At 38.4% G+C, this 14,885-nt stretch overlaps 1 protein-coding gene across 4 annotated transcripts in view; it reads left to right on the forward strand.

Moving 5' to 3' along the window:
- Positions 1 to 14,125, forward strand: part of fli1 (Fli-1 proto-oncogene, ETS transcription factor) — a 148,875-nt gene extending 134,750 nt beyond the window's left edge. For all 4 annotated transcript variants that reach the window (XM_062960892.1, XM_008114365.3, XM_062960893.1 and 1 more), the window contains 4 exons: positions 6,026 to 6,091; positions 8,491 to 8,553; positions 8,982 to 9,029; positions 11,686 to 14,125. In XM_062960892.1, coding sequence (XP_062816962.1) covers positions 6,026 to 6,091; positions 8,491 to 8,553; positions 8,982 to 9,029; positions 11,686 to 12,215 — 707 coding nt within the window. In that variant the 3' untranslated portion in view covers positions 12,216 to 14,125. The remainder of the gene's footprint in view (positions 1 to 6,025; positions 6,092 to 8,490; positions 8,554 to 8,981; positions 9,030 to 11,685) is intronic.
- The last annotated feature ends 760 nt before the right edge of the window (positions 14,126 to 14,885 follow it).

Consider the following 14,885-nt stretch of genomic DNA (forward strand, 5'->3'; position numbering starts at 1 on the left):
TTCACACGTACTGCTGTCAAGCCAGGCGTCCCCCATTCTGTATCTTTGCATTCCATTTTTTCTGCTGAAGTGGAGTATCTTGCATTTGTCCCTGTTGAAGATGAGTTGTAACAAAGGCCATCCAATCTAGGCCCATTCTGCCATGCAGGGCACTCCTGATGGATGACCATACAGCCTCTGCATCTAAACCTCCAGAGAAGGAGGCTCCACCACATTAGGAGGCAGCATGTTCCACTGTCGAACAATTCTTACCACCGAAAAGTTCTTAATGTTTCAGTGGAATCCATTTCCTGCCATTTGAATTCATTGCTTCATGTCCTAATCTAAAGAGCAGCAGAAAACAAGACTTTCTCTTTTTCAATATAGCATCCTTTCACATATCTAAACTCGGCTATCCTGTCCCCTCTCAACCTTTTCTTCTCCAAACTAAACATACCTAGCTCGCTAAGATGTGCCTCATAGGGCTTGGCTTCCAGACCTTTGAAGAGTTTGGCCTCTTTTCTTTGGGGCATTTGACCCTTGGCCATACAAGTAGGCGCTGAACTCCAGCTTTTCCCTGGAGCAGGTCAGTGTGGTGTGTGTTCCTGGCTGGCTTTCATTAGGCATCAATCAACATTCACCCTTTGCATCCAGCCCACTAAGCAAGGCAGCATGTGGCTTTGAACCGTGTCACATGGAGCTGTGGGATTGCTCAGGAACATGCTTAAGTCCTCCCTGGCTGCCTCCACGTCAGTCTGCCTTGTGGTTCATGTGGCAGGTTCCTCCTGGATCGAGCCCAACCTCCTCTGGACATTGGCTGAGATTTCACATTAGCAAGCATCCCAACTTTTCAAATGTACGGTATTTAGTGTCCTTGGTACAAATTGTCTTCAGCTGCCTTGGAGACCTAAATTGTTCTAATGAGAATCATCCAGCTTCCCTGGCCGAGGGACAATTTTCTTGTAAATGAAATGAGCCTCCTCTCATCTCTAAGAGGAATGATTGGGACTATCGGCCTATTCTGTTTTAATGGAAAACAGTCTGGTTCAATTTTTACAGCAGCTCAGTTAGGACATTACAGACACTGAAGGAGGATAAGGAAAATAAGAGAAACCGCAAGGGTTGTCCATGCAAGGCCAAAGGTTTGGGATTGTCCAAATTGTATCTGCAAACACTTGCCTTGCTCAACACAAATGTCATACAAGATGAATCAAAACAGTGTAGCATAAGGCTAAAACAGTTTTAACATGATATCCCTCACATTAAAGGCCAGAAGATCATGGATAATTTAAAGGCCACAGAACAGGTTGGGTGGCACCCAAAAGGTGGCCATTTCTCAGAGCAACACTGCTGAAGAGGAATATCTAGAAGGCTTTGACTAAACTAGAATTAGATGCCTATAACACTAATCTTACTCACGTCCCTGACTCTACACATCAGGAGTATCCATCCCATTTTCAAGTTTCATTCTGAAAAAGTGAAACCTGGAAATAAGATTACAAAAATTTCAAAGGTGCCATTTTGAGACATCTTGCTTAAGGTGGAGCCGGGGAAGAGTCATGCATTTACTTAGCTATGCTCCCAGGAAGACTTTTTGCTAGCCAAAGAAGAGTTTGCCTTTGAACTTTCCATCCTTCAAATAATATTTTGCACATTTTAGCATATAATTTTTTGTAGCTGGTTGTCCCACACCTGGTGTTTTATGTTTGCTTGGATTTTGGCTTTTCTCTGGTTTTTGTTATGATCCCGTGGTTCGACAAAGAGAGTTATGATTCCAGGAGAGACAGTAGCTTGCTCTTGTGGGTTTTTTTTTAAGTTTTCCTTTGAAATTCCCAAGTTAGTGTTGTGTCTGCTTTCTCACTGACCCTCTTGGAGGCAGCAGTGTGTGTGTGTCTTTACCCCCAAAAAGGAGGAGAAAGAGTAAAAAGAAGGAGAGAGAAAAAGAAACCCTTTGGAAACAAAGCTCCGTTGTCTCTGAGCTGTAGCAGGCAGGAAACCTTACTCACAGGGGATCACGTCAGGCCAATGTTGTCCCAGCGCTAGACTCCAGTTCCCTGAATTCAACCTGACAGCTTGTCTGGAGCACTTTCTAAGTAACCATTATCCTTCCTTCCCCCTCTAGCAAAACAAGCAGGCTCCCCCTCTTCCTTGCTCCCGCCATGCCTCTCGTTCATGGCAGGCAGTGTTATTGCACATGTGTGGGGGTTGTGAGCTGGCTGGGTTACGTTTGTGCCTTCAGAAAGATCTTAGAATGGAGCGGGCTGTTTCCTGAAACAAAAAAAAAAGTGAATGTGTGGTTTCTTTCTACAGAGCGACGTCTCTCTCTCTCATTACCTCTTTCTTGATATAGGTTGCTTGACGTCTGTGCACTCTTGAACGTGTGGTTATTTGCTCTGGAGTGCATTTCTGCAGGGTTTGTTTGTGCTTTCTAGTGAGCCCATTGTGTAGGTGTGCAACCACCCTGAGTCTTCCCCCCGGGTGAGAAGAGCAGGGTATAAATGCTGGAAATAAATAAACCACAATAATAATAATAATAATAATAATAATAATAATAATAATAATAATAATAATAAGAAGAAGAAGAAGAAGAAGAAGAAGAAGAAGAAGAAGCAAGCCATCAGAACAAATGCAGTTAAGGCCAAGATCGAAAAAATCAGCTAATGACCCGAAATGCAGACTGTGCAAGGAAACTGACGAAACCATTGATCATATCCTCAGCTGCTGTAAGAAAATCGCACAGACAGACTACAAACAGAGGCACAACTATGTGGCCCAAATGATTCATTAGAACTTATGTCTCAAGTACCACCTCCCAGCAGCAAAGAACTGGTGGGATCACAAACCTGCAAAAGTATTGGAAAATGAGCACGCAAAGATACTGTGGGACTTCCGAATCCAGACTGACAAAGTTCTGGAACACAACACACCAGACATCACAGTTGTGGAAAAGAAAAAGGTTTGGATCATTGATGTTGCCATCCCAGGTGACAGTCGCATTGACGAAAAACAACAGGAAAAACTCACCACTATCAGGACCTCAAGATTGAACTTCAAAGACTCTGGCAGAAACCAGTGCAGGTGATGGGCACACTGGGTGCTGTCCCAAAAGATCTCAGCCGGCATTTGGAAACAATAGACATTGACAAAATCACGATCTGCCAACTGCAGAAGGCCACCCTACTGGGATCTGCACGCATCATCCGAAAATACATCACACAGTCCTAGACACTTGGGAAGTGTTCGACTTGTGATTTTGTGATATGAAATCCAGCATATCTATCTTGTTTGCTGTGTCATAATAAAATAATAATAACTTTATTCTTATACCCCGCCCCATCTCCCCGAAGGGACTCGGGGCGGCTTACATGGGGCCATGCCTGAACATAACAATATAAAAGCGAACAATGCAATAAAACAAACAATCAACGATAAACAACAATATTGATAAAAACAGTCATAAAAACTTTGTCACTTGGTTTGCACCCTCAACCAGACGGGCGTCCCTTCCTGCAGCTGCGCATGTGCATGAGCTCAACTTTGCCCCACGCTCGTCCTGGATTGCTCTTCTGTTTTGCAAATGCTTGCAAGGAAGGATATGGCGACTGTTTTTTGGGACAGGAAAGGTATGTTTCTTGCAAAATCTTAGTAGAGTGATCCAGGATGAGCATGGGGGAAAGTCGAGCGCATGCACATGGGAAGGGACGCCCGCCTGGTTGAGGACGCAAGCCAAGCGGCAAAGTTTGGTGGGGAAGGATCTTCCAAACTCTTTTATCGCTATGAGAAGTGCCTAGATTTCAATGGGGACTATGTCGAGAAGTGGCATTTGGGTCTGGCTTTCAACTGCATATGGTAAATGTTTTCTCCTATACTTTGTTCATTTTTAATTCCAAAACGTAATCTACTTTCTGGTTAGCCCTCGTAGTATAAAGTCCCAACATGATTTGATTCTATGTATCTTTAAACTAACTTCAATATAATGCTGACATGATTTTCTATATCACTGTATTATATGGCTCTTTAATTTAAATACATTTCCGACGTGACTTGAATTAATACAGTTCCAACATTACGTGAATTTCTGTACACCTTCTACCGTCCTATGCTTCCTTCCAGTACTAAACACTAACTGACCCATTGGGTGATCTTGAGTGAGTGACACATTCTTAGTCCCAGATAAACCCGTGATAGGATTGCAGTAGAGTCAACCATAAATTGGAAATGTCTTAAAGGCACACAACAGCAACAAAGGATTAGGCGTGCTGGGAAGGCTCCATCCCTTCTCTGCCATGGATGGATGTCAGGCTGTTGTGAAGGTAACACTGGAGTAGCAAAGACCTCTTGGTTCAGAGGAAGAGCAGGATAAATAATAATATCTGTAGCAACACCAATAATAACAACACCAACAATATCTATACATGTTGATACCCTAAGAAAAAATCTGCATGTTTTGTTAGGCATAGGCTTTCAGATATAGCATCTGTCTTGAAGATCTGGATAAGTGTTTCCAGTCCACTAGATTGAGAGAAAAGTTAGAAGTGAGGCTCCTTAAAGGTGATTTTAAACATTCACACAGTTAAAGCTGTCTCAAATGCCAACCCTGGCTTTAGGGACCAAAGGCAAGCAATGTAGTCTTGTCCATCATTCCCTAAATGAGAAGTCAAACCACCTTGCCTTCTTCCCAAAGATAATTTTTGAGGAAGATCAGTTTAAAAAATCCATTCTCAGTGCTGCCTTGTCTATTCATGGGGAAAAAATGTTGGGATCTGGTTTGCTTTATCGGAATTTGATTTGAGTAAGACATTGGCTCACCCAGTCACTCCTCATGATATTCGTCCTCAGGAATAACTATTAGATTCAGATGATTCATAAATGTTTTTCTGTGGGGGAAATTCATGTTTATTTATCAGGGAAATTCTGAGTTGTTTTCATGGACCTTTTGGGTTGGAAGAGATCAAATCCATCTGGTGCACACATTCTGTTTGGAGAGCTGGAATTTCAGATCCTCTGTATGCTTACTTTAGAGAAGTGTTTTTGTTTTTTTTTCGTGTCAGGAGCAACCGAAGTTGCTTCTGGAGTGAGAGAATTGGCCGTCTGCAAGGACGTTGCCCAGGGGACGCCCGGATGTTTTGATGTTTTACCATCCTTGTGGAAGGCTTCTCTCATGTCCCCGCATGGAGCTGGAGCTGATAGAGGGAGCTCATCTGCACTCTCCCCAGGTGGGATTTGAACCTGGCAGCCTTCAGGTCAGCAACCCAACCTTCAAGTCACGAGGCTTTTATCCCCTAGGCCACCAGAGGCTCAGAGAAGTGGTCTGTTTTGTTTTCTACCACAATCCCATTTTTAAATAAAATCCCACCATCTATCCTGGACAAAACTGCATACATGTTTATGCTCATGGAAATTAACATGTGCTGTTTTTCTTTGTATGAACATCTTCATATACAGCAGGGCTTGCTGTATCCCTGTGGGTTTGGTCCCAAGGCTTTGAGTTATTGTCCTCCCACCCAACAAAAATGCACAAAAATACATGTAAAAACATCAGCTTTATCTGTTGTAGGTATTTTTCAGCCATTGAAAAAAGCTAGCAATTTGTTTCCCTTTCCAAATCATTATATTCTTTTTTTGGTGAATATTTTTTATTTTATAGTAAAACATGATACATTGAAAGTGGTGGAACAATATATCAATAGAAAAGTGGGAAAGTATCAAGAGGAAAAAATAAACATAGAAATAAAGGTTAAAAAACAGACCAAAAAAAAAAGAAGGGAAAAAAAGAAAAAAAGAGAGGAAAAGAAACAAAAAAAACTCCGGGGTATACTTCCCATTTTGGCTTCGGAATTGTCTCTTTCATTAATTATGTCTTTATGTATTCCGTTTAATCTACTCTATAAATTAGACAGGTCTATCATAAAATCCATTCTTCTTTTTGTTAGGAATTTTATAAAGTTTGTCCAATCTGTTTTGTTTTTTGCATTATATTCTGAACATAATTATCTTCATTCTTTTCTTTTGTTCATGTTCTCTCTTTTTTCTTTTTAATTATTAGACACCTCGTATGATGCAGTCAGAAGACCTGGATGGGGCAATAACATGAACTCCAGCCATAACAAAAGTACGTTGACAAAATTGATCTTTTACTTGATTGTTGGGCAGATATTGTCTAACAAAACCATGTCCAATGACACATTTCAAGCCAAGGCAAAGAGCTCTTTAATACCTTCCACCACAAATTAAACTACAGCAGAGATCTTGGAAAGAGTTGATTCCTTAGACATCTCATTGCCCTTTGGGTCTTAATAATAATTAATAATAAACTTTATTGTTATTAATAATAAACTTTATTAATAATTAAACTTTATTAATAAACTTAATAAACTACCTCTCCCCATTTTGGAATATTCTGCACTTTGGCCTAGATCTGTGTATTAGTCTCCTGTTTTTAACATTTTATGCTGTATGTTGATTTTAATTACTGTTTTATTGATGATGATGTTTTTATTGTTGGGATATTTGTTTTAGTGTTTTGTTGTTGTTATTATATTGTTGTATCGGGCAAGGCCCCATGTAAGCTGCCCCGAGTCCCTTCGGGGAGATGGGGCGGGGTATAAAAATAAAGTTATTATTATTATTATTATTATTATTATTATTATTATTATTATTATTATTATTATATCCCACCCCATCTCCCCGAAGTGACTCGGGGCGGCTCACAACAGGGACAAGCCCGAAACAACGACACAACATATTTGACAAAAACTTAAAAGATTCCAACGATACACAAAATAAAATAATGGACAATACAATTAAAATCCAAGCAGATAAAATCAGAGTAATTAAAAGCAAAGCAGCAGGGACAGGTTTCATAAAGTACTGTGTCATGGAAATAAGTAACAGTGATAAAGTGCCATACACTTTTAAAACAGAAAGAAGTATTCTAATGACAGCTCTATTGTGCCTATTCATTCAAACGTGCTCTGGAACAACCAGAGTCTTGCTTTATTAAGGGGTGAATTATCTTGGGTCTTGCTTTATCAAGGGGTGAATTATCTTGGGTCTTGCTTTATCAAGGGGTGAATTATCTACTGTTGTTCAGATGCAGGAGAATCAGATGAAATGACACACAAGTTGAAGAAAATTTCTGAGAATCACCATGCTCAAATCCCCTATTTCAGGGGTCCCCAAACTTTTAAAGCAGAGGGCCGATCCACAATCCTTCAGACTCTGGAGGGGCTGAATTATCATTTGAAAAAAAAACCCTGAACAAATTCCTATGCACACTGCACATGTCTTATTTGTAGTGCAAAACAACAGCAACAACAATGAAAGAACAATACAGTATTTAAAAATGAAAACAATTGTAACCAACATAAACCTATCAGGATTAGAATGGGAAGTGTGGACCTGCTTCTGGCCAATTAATTAGGATTGTTGTTGTTGTGTGCTTTCAAGTCATTTCAGACTTTGGGAGACCCTAAGTCTAAAATTATTTATTTATTCATTTACTACATTTATTTATTACATTTATATCTCACCCTTTTCACCCCAAAGGGGACTCAGAGCAGCTGTATGTACATACAATATATTATATTATTAGCATAGCACAATATTAGCATTATATATTACTACTAGCTGTGCCCAGCCACGCGTTGCTGTGGCGAAGTCTGGTGGTATGGGAAATAAACTATTGAGGAATTGGTGGTAGTTAAGGTAAAGGGTAAAGGTTTTCCCCTGACATTAAGTCTATTATAAATGGGTTATATAGCTGTGTGGAAGGGCCTTGAGTCTACACTGCCATATAATCAAGTGCAAATTAGATAATCTGTGGAAGAGGCCTAAGAGAGGCCTAAGTCTGCCTGTCCCCTGGGCTGAGTTGGTTGCTAGGAGACCAAGTGGGCAGAGATTAGTCCTCTAACTGGCAGCAATTGGATAAAAACAATTATTCTTTTACCTCTAATTAGGACTTTATTTTTCTTTTCTTTTTGTTGTATCAACCTAGAGGCATGGATGATGGATTGTGTTGTCAAATTTCAAGGTTGGGGGGCCTGTAGTTTTGTTGTTTTGTTGGTTGCCGTGATGCCATCACTCATTTATATATATAGATATTGAACTATACCACTATACTGTAATATTATATGTAATATATACCATATAATTAATATTATTATATGGTATTATTATTAGCATTATATTGTATAACATTATAATATTACTATCAATATTATATGTATATACAATTATTATATTATTAAAAATGATATGAAATATTATATTATAAAACTGAGGGCGGGGGCCAGGTAAATTATCTTGGAGGGCCGCATCCGCCCCCCGGGCCTTAGTTTGGGGACCCCTGCCCTATATAGTTGGCTTTGAAGAGTTTCCAAAATGTGTTTTGTACCACCTTCCCAAATACTTAAGATGAAATTTCAACACTTGGACTATTTTACATGACTATAAGTGTCACTCAGTTGCATCTTACTTCTCTTACATCTCAAAATGTCTCCCTTTCTCTAGGTCCTCCTTTGGGAGGGACACAAAATGCGAGCAAAAATGTAGATCAGCAGCGGACTCAGCCAGGTAATGGTGCTGTATGATCGCACAATTGTACTAATGCTGATTTGGAAGGGAAGGGAGTGCAACTAATGTTTGTGGGCTACAAAACCTGAATGTGATGAAAAAGTCAAGGTGGACCCAGCAAAACATGAAATGGCTCAGGGGCAAGATTCTTGTCAATTGTATTACTAGGTAAACATTTGCTATTGATATGACCAATGGTAAGAGATTATGGAAGCACTAGTTAAAAACATCCCCAGCTTGACATAGAGACTTTCTTCTAGTGCTAGAAGTCGGTGTTTATTTAACTTTATTTGATCTAATATAATCAAATTGTCAAATTTATGGGGGAAATCTAAGGAACAGCTATTTTAGCCTGAGCATTTACAGTAGGTATAACATTATTTACATTTGTTCCCTTTCCTTTAATTTTGTTTGTTTGTTTGTTTTAGATCCCTACCAGATTTTAGGACCCACCAGCAGCCGGTTAGCTAATCCAGGTAAGTCTGTTGACCAACCTATGGACCACCTTTGATTCTTTTTTTAAAATAAATTTAATTGATATATATAATTATTAAGTAACAATGAAAGAGTGAGAACAATGATTTTTGACAGAAAGTGAAGAAAAAGAAGGGAGAGAAAAAAAGAGAAAAAGAAGAAAAGAAAAGAAATAGGAAAAAAATATATAAAAATGATAAAAATGACTTCCATCTTCACCTTTGCGTTTCCCATTCTATATAAACGAAAGAGGGTGATTTAAAAAACCCAATATTGAATCAGCCTCTTTTTCTGTAGTAATAAGGGCAAACACTAAAAAAAAGAATGTTGTCCTTTATATTGGCTTAGTCATTGATTCTTTACTTTACAAAAAGCTTACGAAGGGAGGTACAAAAAAAATTCATCCTTCTATTCATTAACTAGTATCCTTCAGCTTCTTTTTCTTTCGAATTCTTCTACTTTAGTCCAGTCTGTATATCTTATCGGAGTCCCTGTATTTTTCTTTAATAAAAAAAGTTAGTTTATCTATGTCCTTTAAGGCCACCCAACTGGGATCTGCATGCATCATCCGAAAATACATCACACAGTCCTAGACACTTGGGAAGTGTTCAACTTGTGATTTTGTGATATGAAATCCTACATATCTATCTTGTTTGCTGTGACATAAAATAATAATAATAATAATAATAATAATAATAATAATAATAATAATAATAATACATTAAAGACTAGAAAATTTTCAGAGAGACTTTCTAGGAACCATTTCCTAAGTAACACATTGTAGTGTGGCTTAAGTTTTTAATGTTTGATTTTTTAAATTTTTTGCTGATTTGCAGTGTTCAGCAGTTTTTTCTGCATCTTAATTTCCATATACTATTTGTTCTCTTGTAATGTTATTACTGAACACTACTCTAGAATATATTGTTATAGACTGTTTCAGAAAATAAAACAAATAACATTGGATTCCTCTTCTTATGTCTGTTAATTTCCATTTTCACCCTGTTTTAGTTCAGTGAATTATTTCCAAAATGCTAGGATCATGGGTGATTTTTGTTTCACAAGACTTGGTTTTTAATGCAGTAGGCATTCCTATTGGCCAAAATGTTTTGTGTGTATGTATGTCAGTGGGTATTCATCTTGTGTGCATCTGTGTTCATCCTGAAGAAAGGAAGAGAAAAATTGTTGAATTTATATTTTGGCTAGCTCTAGTTTTCCAAAATCCATGCCAAGGTTCATAAGGCTTGAAAAGTTACACCCTGAAAACCTTACACCCAAACTCTAAACACATTTCCTTTGAAAAAAATGTCCATGGAATTTAATTCCAATGGGAAGTATAAACACACTTGTTTCATTTCTAGGGAAAAAAAGGATTACTGTATATACTCGAGTATAAGCCTAGTTTTTCAACCCTTTTTTAGGTCTGAAAAAGCTCCCCTCGGCTTATACTCAAGTGAGGGCCCTGGCCGGCTTCTATTCAGGTCAGCTTTTACTTGAGTATATAGGTATTCAGAGTTAAACAGTCTTATCTTATTAAAGCCTTATTATTATCTTACAGTTTTATATAAATATTCAAAAACATTTAACCTACTGATGCCTCAAATAATGCAATTTTATTAATATCTATTTTATTTTTGAAATTGACCCGTAGCTGCTGCATTTCCCACCTGAGTCAATAAGTTTTCCCAGTTTTTGTGGTAAAATTAGATGCCTCGGCTTACATTCGGGTCGGCTTATACTTGAGTATATATGGTACTTTCAGGTAACTGGGCATAGCAAAAAAGTACAGTAGAGTCTCACTTATCCAACATAAACAGGCCGGCAGAACGTTGGATAAGCGGATATGTTGGATAATAAGGAGAGATTAAGGAAAAGCCTATTAAACATCAAATTAGGTTATGATTTTACAAATTAAGCACCAAAACATCATGTTATACAACAAATTTGACAGAAAAAGTAGTTCAATACGCAGTAATGCTATGTCGTAATTACTGTATTTACGAATTTAGCACGAAAATATCATGATATATTGAAAACATTGACTCCAAAATTTGTTGGATAATCCAGAACCTAGGATAAGCGAGTGTTGGATAAGTGAGACTCTACTGTATTTTGAGAGGAAGATGACTGAAGGACTGAACCTCAGTGTAAGAGCATATGGTTTGCATTAAGGAGAACCCAAGTTTGACGACATGCCTTCTGCATAGAATTAATGCAGCTTGAAATGAAAACATTGACTACAAAAATGTGTTGGATAATCCAGAACGTTGGATAAGCGAGTGTTGGATAAGTGAGACTCTATTGTATTTTATTTTTGAAATTGACCCGTAGCTGCTGCATTTCCCACCCTCGTCTTATACTCGAGTCAATATGTTTTCCCAGTTTTTGTGCCTCGGCTTACATTCGGGTCGGCTTATACTCGAGTATATACGGTACTTTCAGGTAACTGGGCATAGCAAACAAGTACTTGTTTATGCCTAGTTACTTCTTAGTGTTGTTCTTGAGATATGGAATCATCACCTAAAGGTCCTGGCTGTGTTGCTCAACAGTTTGAAGGTCCTTGACAACTAACTTGCATATAGAACAACAACAATTTTATTTCTTACCCACATCTCCTCACAGGCTGAGAATTTCACAGTCTTTTTCTTAACTTCTTTTTAGGGAGTGGACAAATCCAGCTGTGGCAGTTTCTCCTTGAGTTGCTATCGGACAGCTCCAACGCCAGCTGCATCACATGGGAAGGAACGAATGGAGAATTCAAGATGACCGACCCCGACGAGGTGGCCCGGCGCTGGGGAGAACGCAAGAGCAAGCCCAACATGAATTACGACAAGCTGAGCCGAGCCCTCCGGTATTACTACGACAAGAACATTATGACCAAAGTCCATGGCAAGCGGTATGCCTATAAATTTGACTTTCACGGCATTGCCCAGGCGCTTCAGCCTCACCCGACTGAGTCGTCCATGTACAAATATCCTTCGGATCTTTCCTACATGCCTTCGTATCACACGCACCAGCAGAAAGTGAACTTTGTGCCTCCACACGCTTCCTCCATGCCCGTCACTTCCTCCAGTTTCTTCGGAGCGGCATCACCGTATTGGACTTCCCCGACAGGAAGCATTTACCCAAATCCCAATGTACCGCGCCATGCCAATTCCCATATGCCGTCGCACTTGGGCAGCTACTACTAAATGCTTTTCACCTTTGGTGGCCTTTCTCATCTGACTGGGTGTTTTCTTCCATTCATGGATATCTCTGGACAGATGGACGTTCTCCGTTTAGTCAGGAAGAAAGCTGAAAACTGGATATTATTATTGTTATTAATATTTTATTATAAATATTATTGGAGAAGACTTTTTTATTTTTGTAGTTCTGCTTCTTGTCTCTCAGATGGGCAAATGGATTCTCCGATGGGCCAGTATTATATATTTTGTTTGGTTCTAATCCTAATATGCTCTGTAGGATTCACTCAAATATTTCAATCCAGCTCTCAGACAAAGCATTGACAAATCCAAGGTATTTTTGGAAAGAAATAGAAGACCAAGACCTTTGAGTCTTGGATGATAAATGTTTGTTTGTTTGTTCATTCCAGATCTAATGTCAATGGTCTCTTCCCCATATCAAGTTTTGGGGAAGAAAGAGAAAATTCAGATATTATGAGGACCTTGTTTGGAGATACAGTAGAGTCTCACTTATCCAAGCTAAACGGGCCGGCAGAAGCTTGGATAAGCGAATATCTTGGATAATAAGGAGGCATTAAGGAAAAGCCTATTAAACGTCAAATTAGGTTATGATTTTACAAATTAAGCACCAAAACATCATGTTATACAACAAATTTGACAGAAAAAGTAGTTCAATATGCAGTAATGCTATGTAGTAATTACTGTATTTATGAATTTAGTACCAAAATATCATGATATATTGAAAACATTGACTACAAAAATGCGTTGGATAATCCAGAATGTTGGATAAGCGAGTGTTGGATAAGTGAGACTCTACTGTATTTTGGAAAGAAATGGAAGACCAAGACCTTTGAGTCTTGGATGATAAATGTTTGTTTGTTTGTTCATTCCAGATCTAATGTCACTGGTCTCTTCCCCATATCAAGTTTTGGGGAAGAAAGAGAAAATTCAGATATTATGAGGACCTTGTTTGGAGATACAGTAGAGTCTTACTTATCCAAGCTAAACGGGCCGGCAGAAGCTTGGATAAGCGAATATCTTGGATAATAAGGAGGGATTAAAGAAAAACCTATTAAACATCAAATTAGGTTATGATTTTACAAATTAAGCACCAAAACATCATGTTATACAACAAATTTGACAGAAAAAGTAGTTCAATATGCAGTAATGTTATGTAGTCATTACTGTATTTACGAATTTAGCACCAAAATATCACGATATATTGAAAGCATTGACTACAGAAATGGCTTGGATAATCCAGAAGCTTGGATAAGCGAGGCTTGGATAAGTGAGACTCTACTGTAACAACTGGAATCTTAGCTTTGAAGCCAATGGAGTCTTGTCTTTTTTCTCCCAACTGGAAAAAAAGAATTAAATGAATATATATATTCCTATACATAAATATGTATATTTTAGGTTAATTAAGGGCATTGAAAGGACCTTTTGAGAATATGCATTATGTTATCTGGTTTTATTACGACCTGCAGAAACATTCAAGACAAGGAAAAAGCTGTAATGCGTCAAGGACAGATATTCTTATGAATTAATATAAATGACAGCAATCCCCCAAGATTTATTAGTATTTGGGGGGCTGCAAAATCATAACTGATTCACGAACGCTGTGCGTTTGTCAGACCGCTTTTCAGAGGGTCAACCAAGTCAGAGGGCAACTTACTGTATAAATTATGCAGAGTTACGTTTTTAACCTATATCTCACAGTATTGAAAGTTTTTTTTAAAAAAGGATAAACTGAAACGAGTTGACCTCGGTCACAAATGCAGTGTTTTTTTTAACTACCAAATTCATCATTTGTTGTTCTTTTTTTTTACGAAATGTAATTTGTACATCTTTTCAGTCTGTACATTTGGGGTACAGCTTTGTAATCTGTTTTGCTAAAAATAAACTTAAATGAAGGAAAATGTACGTGATGTGTCTGCTGGGGGTAAAGATTGGAAGAACCCTGAGAATTAAAATCTGATAAACAGCTGAGACTTTGTCTTAAAATATAATTATATTTTATTTTCTTATAATCTTCTTTATTTTACTATATTATAATCTTATCTATTTCCTCACAAATACAAATTCAGTGTTCTTCAGACAAAATAAATGCTCATTTATTATATTTAGGATTGTAGGGTAGCATCATCCCATTTTCTCACTGAGAAATTAATATACATTTTGTGTTGTTGAAAGCTTTCATGGCCAAAATCACTGGGTTGCTGTGAGGTTTTTGGGCTATATGACCATGTTCCAGAAGCATTCTCTCCTGACATTTCACCCCCATCTATGGCAGCCATCCTCAGAGGTTGCGAGGTATGTTGGAAACTAGGCAAGTGGGGTTTATATATCCGTGGAAGGTCCAGGTTGGGAGAAAGGATTCTCATCTGTTTGAGGCAAGTGTGAATGCTGTAATTGGCCACCTTGATTAGCATTAAATAGCCTTGCAGCTTCAAGGCCTGGCTGCTTCCTGCCCGAGGGAATCCTTTGTTGGGAGGTTCTAGCTTGCCCTAATTGTTTCCTGTCTGGAAACAATCAGGCTACCAGTATTCAAAAACTCTAAAATCAGGACAGTAAATAAAGACCAAGACTCAGAAAACAGGGGAATTCCAGACAGGAAACAATCAGGGCCAGTTAACACCTCCCAACAAAGGTTTCTCCCAGGCAGGAAGCAGTCAAGCT

Source organism: Anolis carolinensis, unplaced genomic scaffold (genome assembly GCF_035594765.1).
Source record: "Anolis carolinensis isolate JA03-04 unplaced genomic scaffold, rAnoCar3.1.pri scaffold_8, whole genome shotgun sequence".
NCBI lineage: Eukaryota > Metazoa > Chordata > Lepidosauria > Squamata > Dactyloidae > Anolis > Anolis carolinensis.